This window comes from Aristolochia californica, unplaced genomic scaffold, assembly GCF_029961685.1.
Source record: "Aristolochia californica isolate CCGP_79_NKW_82.1479 unplaced genomic scaffold, dmAriCali1.0.hap1 SCAF_15, whole genome shotgun sequence".
NCBI classification, from domain to species: domain Eukaryota; kingdom Viridiplantae; phylum Streptophyta; class Magnoliopsida; order Piperales; family Aristolochiaceae; genus Aristolochia; species Aristolochia californica.
Genome location: NW_027181826.1, coordinates 25,718,656 through 25,725,691, shown reverse-complemented (window position 1 = coordinate 25,725,691; position 7,036 = coordinate 25,718,656). Strand labels below are relative to the sequence as shown.

The 7,036-nt window shown below is 42.8% G+C and overlaps 1 protein-coding gene across 2 annotated transcripts; it reads left to right on the top strand.

Annotated features, from left to right (window-relative positions):
* The first annotated feature begins 3,984 nt into the window (after positions 1-3,984).
* LOC137951703 (uncharacterized protein At1g65710-like) lies at positions 3,985-6,626 on the top strand. 2 transcript variants are annotated; one of them, XM_068798556.1, is made up of 2 exons: positions 3,985-5,156; positions 5,527-6,626. In XM_068798556.1, the coding sequence occupies exons 1-2, from the start codon at positions 4,050-4,052 to the stop codon at positions 6,286-6,288; spliced, it is 1,869 nt and encodes a 622-aa protein (XP_068654657.1). In that variant the 5' UTR covers positions 3,985-4,049; the 3' UTR covers positions 6,289-6,626. The 2 variants fall into 2 exon arrangements, with proteins under 2 accessions (XP_068654657.1, XP_068654656.1); XM_068798555.1 differs by having other exon boundaries at positions 5,524-6,626.
* The last annotated feature ends 410 nt before the right edge of the window (positions 6,627-7,036 follow it).

The following is a 7,036-nucleotide window of genomic DNA, read 5'->3' as shown; positions in this document are numbered from 1 at the left end:
CAAAAAAAAAGTCCTTAAACATTAATTATCAAATCAAATTTAATAAACATTCAAAACTTAAGTTCAAACTATAGGAAAATTAAATTACAAAATGACCGACTACTCCCCTTCTCCTTCCTCTTGCTCGGGCAGCACATGCTCGTTTTCACGGGTGCTGCAATTTCCCGAAATTGATGGCTTCGGGTTGTAAGAGCGAGTGGCCGGAGGTAGAGACGACGCCGGCGAAGAGGGATAGAAACCCACGGATGGAGGTGGTGCGGCGGGCGACGGAATGGAGCCGAAATCTTCTGACGGACTCTCTCGAGTTTCAGTAGGATTCAAAATAGCTTCGAAATTGGTCGAAAATGGGTAATCGACGTTGGAGGATGGTCGGAATGCGGAATCGGCGCCGGAGTAGCCCTCTCTGGTCACCTCTCTGCCTGGCGAGCAGAGAATGGCAGCGTCGAACTCGCTATGATGGAGACTCTCTCGAGCTCTCCTTGGGTCTGTTCTAGGTTGCCGGATGGTGGTGGACGACGGTGACGAACGCCGTTCGGAGGGAGCCCTCTCGAGTCTCCCCTCCGAACGGTCATCGGCCTCCCCTGTTTCTCTCTTCTTTCTGGTCAACGGTCCCCCTGTTTTTCCCCTTGAGCTCCCTTTTTCTTTCAAAACGCCGTTACCCTAAAAATCTTCACCTTTCACTAATGGCATTTTGGTAAATATCTCCTTTTTCACCAAAATTCTCCTGAAATTCTATAATTGAATCCATAAAAATCATTTTAGGAAGAAATAAACCCTAAAAGAAATGAAATATAATTCAGGAGAGAAAAATATGCAATATAGACAGTGATTAATACCAAATTCAATAAATGCACATTTCATTTGAAAACCGATAAATACCCACCTATAACACAATTATACGGGCTATTCTATTATAATTAAACTAGTTCTCATGTCAGAATCTGGCATCTATCAGTCACCACACAAGGTGGCATGAAGAGTCATCACACGAGGTGGAATCCTCATCACATGAGGTGGAAAATTTGTCAATCTTCCTTTATCAATGTAATTGATCTTTCTTTGATTGATGTAATTTAGCTAATCATGATTGATGTACTTAGGGATCCTAATTGATTGTGGAGTATCCCTAAATATGTAATAGAAATAGTATAAATAGGAGTCTTGGTTGAATCCTTCAATCAAGCTTTCCTCTTCTCAAATTCATGGAAGAATCTCTATCCTATCCTAAAATGTCTCCTCCCTTTTCTCTTCTCTCCTCTCTATTGGAGCTCTCTCTCTCTTTGCTCTTTTCTTTTCTTCTCTCTCCACTCTCTTCTCCCTTTCTCATCTTGCTCGAAGTTTCAAACATGGGGTCCTAAATTCAACAGAATCTAGCATCAACCTCTTAAAAACACCCTTTCTGCAGTCAAAGAAATAAAAATTAATGATGATCATGATGGATGCTAGACAAAATAAATGTAAGTTCAGTTGCATGCAAAAGTTACCCTAGTTATTTGATAAAAAAATTCTCGACCTTCACAAGATTCCAGAGCCATATCTACATGAAATAGTTAGCAACACAAACAAGGCAATCAATTCAATCTGAGAAAAAAGTCAGCAATCTCTATGCTACAACTTCAGAGTAGAAATGACGAATTCTGAAGCCCATTCTAGTTTCCCTTCCAGAGCATATTGCTAACTTCAAATATGAATGCAGGGTCTACTGAAACCAGGAAAGGTACAAGATGTGAAACCACATCAGAAACACCCACAAACCTCTTTGCACTGTATAAGCTGAGCACACTACCAATACTGCTATTACGCCTAGAGAGCTTTCGATAGACCTCCACAACACCTAAAGCTACATTCTTCGTTGCATAAACGATAGGAAAAACCATGTCCCAAAAACTCTCTATCGAACGAACCAAAGACCTTGTCATTAAGCATTCCTCTTCTTCCAAACAAAATCCACAATATAAGCAACCCAATTTGATTTTATAGCTAAAGAATTTTCACTATCTATAACCTTATCGATTGCCAACCTGCTCAGTCTTTTCGAATCAAACTCCTGAAAGAACCTCCCAACTAATTCAAACACAACTTTGGAGACTGAATTGGATCAATCCCACATATTTTACCCAATGTGCCTCCACCAATTTGTGACATGATCTAGCAAGATAGAATTATGAGACTATCTCAAGTGAACATGGGACCTAAGGTTTCTATGATGGAAAAGTGGAGATTACCACTAGGAGAGTCAAAGCAACGAGGAAGAGGCAAAGGCCAAGGCTTCATAGGCAAAGGTTGGGAGGGAAAGAGAGGTAATGAGCACAAACAACGGTGACGGCGAGGTGAGGCGATGACAATGGGAACGACGACGGTGTATGAAAACAGGAATGGGGCGAGCGATGTGTTAGGCGAAAAATGAGAAGAGAGGGAAAGAACATAGAGCAGGGAGAGCGACCATTTACCTCTGCCATTGATGAAGATCGTATGGTTGGAATAGCCGTTTAGTATTCTTTGCATGAAATTGGGTTTCGTACCCAATCAAGCCTCTCTCTCTCTCTCTCTCTCTCTCTCTCTCTATATATATATATATATATATATATATATATATTTATCAACATGAAGCAAATGAATTAAATTAAATTTATATAATTTATTTAGATTTAAAAATATTTTGTGTCATCTCACTCCCTTAATTTTTTGGTTATGTTACAAAGTTTGTTATAATCGATACATCTCCCATACCAACCGTTATTTGAAAGTCAGGTTACCCTAGAAGTTTCGGTTTTCGACACATAAAACGTCTGCTGAGGCTAGGGGTGGCACCCAACCGAGCCAGTTAGCGAGCGGCTCAAGCTCGACTTCGTTTGATTTGGTTTATATAAATCTCGAACCGAGTTTGAAATCCAGATGAGGATCATTTAAGTTAACGAGTTGAGCTCAATTGAACCATGGTTTGGTTCAAAAGCTCGTGAGCCAGCTCATTAACTTAAAGAGCGGCCTAGGAGCCAGGAGTGGGAGACTCAGGATCATCTTCGACTTTGACCCTTTGAGTTCAATATTAAGTTATAAAATTGAAACTCTTTGTCTTTCGTTTCGGCATCTCGGGAATCAGGAGGAAGAGGGCGGCGATTGAGCGAAAATGGGGGAAATGTTGTCTTTAAATTTTTCATTCTCTCTCTTTGATTTCTTACTCTCAATCTCCTATTTCTTCCTCTACGATCTTCTTCCTCTAAACTTCTTCCTCGCCGACGGAAGTGACGGAACAGAGGTATGTAATTTATTGTTAATCTTCTAGGGGGGGGGTCATCGCCGACATAACATTGATTTTTTATTTTTTTATCTTCTGTATTCCATTATCTATCTTCGATCGGACGAATGCCTTATGCAACTTTAGGAGTTCTTCCTACTCATTTTTCAGAGGTAATGGGTCTCACCCTACTGTTAATTTTTATGTTTTTAGCCCTTATCGTTCTGTTTTGTTTGATAAAAGGGGTTTTTAGTTTCAATCATATATCAGATAAAAGGGGGTTGTAGTGTTTGATTTTTATCAACGTGACGAGAGGTAGGGCTTCATCTGGCCTGGTATAAAACCTCCTGTTTGATTTTTATGATCGTGTGGCAGCTCTTTCTGTAAAGGATTCCTTTAAAAGCCTTCAGACTTGAAATGCTCGTTTAAAATATTTAAATAAGTTTGCCTGAACACGGAGATTGGGGCTGAACTATGCCACGTGGGGTGTTTAGGATTTTACTCCGATGCATATGCGATGCTAAATTTCGGAACGGTGGCCATGGCGGCCGAAGGGAATGAATTTAAACTGCTGAAAGAAATGAAAGGCGGACAGATTGGTAGCTGTCGGACCTGACTCTGACAGGTCACTAAAAGTTGTTTCAACGGCTACATTTCTTTTACCTGCATCAGAAACGAGATTCGTAGGTCATCCCGCTTCTCGGGGTAATTTGAATTCGTCAGTCGCAGACGAACCTTACTAGAGAAGTTTGAATTCGCAAATAAAGCCTCATCCGCTGCCACCATTTTCTTTCCTTCTTTTTCCTACGCATCTATGGGTGGTTGTCTGAGCAAGAAAGGGTGGGAGAAGAAAAGCGGCAGTACCATTGCTGCTTCTCCTTCCCTGGATCCTAATGTTCCGATCGGATCGAGGCCTTCTTCTGATTCTGGGCTTGACAAGAAAATCATACTCCAAGAAGAACAACAACACCGGGAGGAATTTGAGAAGAAAAAAGAGGCTTCCCTCTCAGAAACTCCTAACATAAATGAAGATGAAATAATGGAGCATTCCAGTAGTAGTCATAAGGGGTTGAAAGCTATTGATGATTTCTCCAACGGAAGTGGCAGTGGAGTCCCAGTGAGAACATCTAGCTGCACGAAAGAAGAGCTGGATGCGATCCTTATCCAGTGCGGGAGGCTCAGCCGCAGCTCTTCTGGTAAAGGGAGCTCCAGTGGTGAAAACCAGAACCTCCGCAGCAACAGGTACTCGGGTTCCAAAAGAAGCTACGACTTTGATGATGACTGCAAACAGTTCAACAAAACTGGAGAAGACAAGCCGCACACAGCTGCTAGGCTTCCTCGCCGGAGAACCCCTAGCATGGAAAGAAATGGTCTTGGGCCTTCACAACTAAACCGGAGCTCCAGTTACGGAGAGGAAGGAGGCAGAAGCTCTGGCCGACGTCGGGCAAGTCGCTCCCCAGGCAGGAGATCAGAAACTCCCGCCGAGAACAACAAGAGGCCGACAAAGATAGTATCAATCCCAGCGACAGCTGCCGTGAAGAAGGGGATCTCAACCACTACACCAACTGCCTCTTCGTCTTATCTCAAGAGAAGTGGCGAGATAATCGTTGGTGGTACCAGGAGCAACGCATCTCCTCGATCCCGGTCCCCTGCAACAACTGCCAGCATATCTGCTGCTGCAAACGAGAACAGCGCTCCTCAAGCATCCCTCAGCCGCAACTCCTCAAGGAAAGCCGAGTATTCTCCTTTCAGAAGAAACCCTATGCATGAAATTGATGACAGTGCTCTGAATATCAAGCTGCAACAGCCTGCCACCGACCTGTGCCACAGATCCGACACCAACAAGATGCCACCGGCTAACATAAAAAAAGCGGAAGAGGGGTTGGATATGGCGATCCCCCACCTACAAGTCTCTGATAAGGTGAGCTCGACCTTCCCTTCTTGCAACGAATTGGTTTATCTCTTCGTATTCCAGATTTTGTTTCCTGTTTATTACATCTACTCAACGATTCCCAGTGCTCTCACGGAAGAGGGGCTTGAGCATCTCTGCATTTTTCAGACTTCATTACATCTAGTTCACATTGTTGGCTCCGTGGGTAATTCAATCCTGTTGTTACTCTTCCGACTAATAAATTGAACTTTTGGACTCTGATTTGGGTGCCTTATCTTCTTGAAGAACAGAGAACAGTATGTTAACGTCCACTGCATACGTTTACTTGATCAACTGCTAAATACTTTTTCTTTTCTACCATAACAAGCTGAAGGTTTGTTCCGTGTGTTCTGTATAGCAGACATCAACTGAAAGAGCCCCTCAAATGCAGAAGCAACATAGGAAAAATGGCCCTCTCAGAAAAAAAGGTATTCGCGAGCAACTCATCAGTTCCAGAGCAGTAGCGCAGGAACTACAACCGGAGATTAAGCAAGAAACTGCAGATGCTAAAAGAGGGCAAATAGAGAAGGCCCATGATGTTTCGCCGGAAACCATAAATTTCCAGAAGCTAACGAGAAGCAGGTCTTCTAGAAGGTCGAGAGACCTAGACTTGGTCGTCAATTCCTCGTATGCTTCATTGCTGATCGAGCATAATTGCCAGGATGAAACTGCTGCTTTTACACTGCCCGCTTGTGTTTCCAAGGCGTGCTCCATCCTAGAGGCAGTAGCTGACCTCAATTCTTCTGCAAATTCCAATCGATCTTCCGCCCTCTCTTATAATGGTGGAAAGATCTTCAGTGAAGCAGATGGAGCTAATAATCATTTAGACAATACCATCATTAGCCGACTTGGAGAGGGGAAGTTGTTGGGAAAGAAGACCCGACCTTATTTGGAGTCCGAGGTGGCTGTGACTGGTAACGACCTTACGGTACCGAGCCTCCACAGATATGTGACCGCAAGGGATTTCAGAAGCGATGCTGTTGACCAACAAGAATCAGCAGGGAGCAACAGCTTCCTGTTTCTTGATGATGAAGATGATACAGGAACCTTTGCATCAAGGGAGTCCCGTTCATTTGATTCCATTGACCGTTGGACATCACTATCAAAAGCAATTGTGCACTAAAACTGAGGCCACCTGAGGCTACAACAAGGAAATTGGTGTCCAAACGAAGGTTTAGGCATCGACCTAACAGTTGCGAAGTGCTGAAAGACAGGAAATTATAGGTTGATAGGAGTTCAATCACTATCAGATTGGTGGAAGTCCTGAGAATGCCAAAGTTGGCGATCATTTTCCTGGGCCTCTTCTACGCACTAAATATGGGATTTATGTAAGCTCATGTATTAGGAAGTGTTTATTTTATTTTTTTTATCCCAACATATTGGTGGCTACACCAACGGAGAGTTGTAAGATTATGTGCATCATCTGGCTGAAAACCAAATTGGACCACCATTTCAACTGCATATACGAAGATATAAAATAGACTTAAAAAGGGTGGACAAAGAAAACGCAAGCATCTCTCTCATCGTTTATGGCTGCAAAATCTGGCTCCTCAACAGGTTTTTAATGTAGCTTCTTCGGCTGTTCCTGGGCCTATTCCACAAACAGTTTATTTGAGAAAAGAAGACGAAAAAGATGTTGCCAAGAAAAGCTGGACAATGTCTGCCATCCGATCTTTTTACCCTCCAAGAGGACTGCTGCAATCCTTTATTAGCATGGGTTGGAGCACTTGCTGTAGAAGCAGTCCATAATGAGCTTCAAAGGCTCTCCTGATAAAAACCTGTTTAAAACAACAAGGTACAGCAACATAAAAACTTCATAGCAGAGCCCCCAAGTTTCATCCATGTTATTTGCAACCCCACGTATTGGAAAA

Coding starts and splice junctions, on each gene's coding strand:
- LOC137951703 (XM_068798555.1), top strand. CDS start 4,050: ATGGGTGGTTGTCTGAGCAAGAAAGGGTGGGAGAAGAAAAGCGGCAGT. Junction 5,157..5,523: donor ACCTACAAGTCTCTGATAAG/GTGAGCTCGACC, acceptor TGTTCTGTATAG/CAGACATCAACTGAAAGAGC.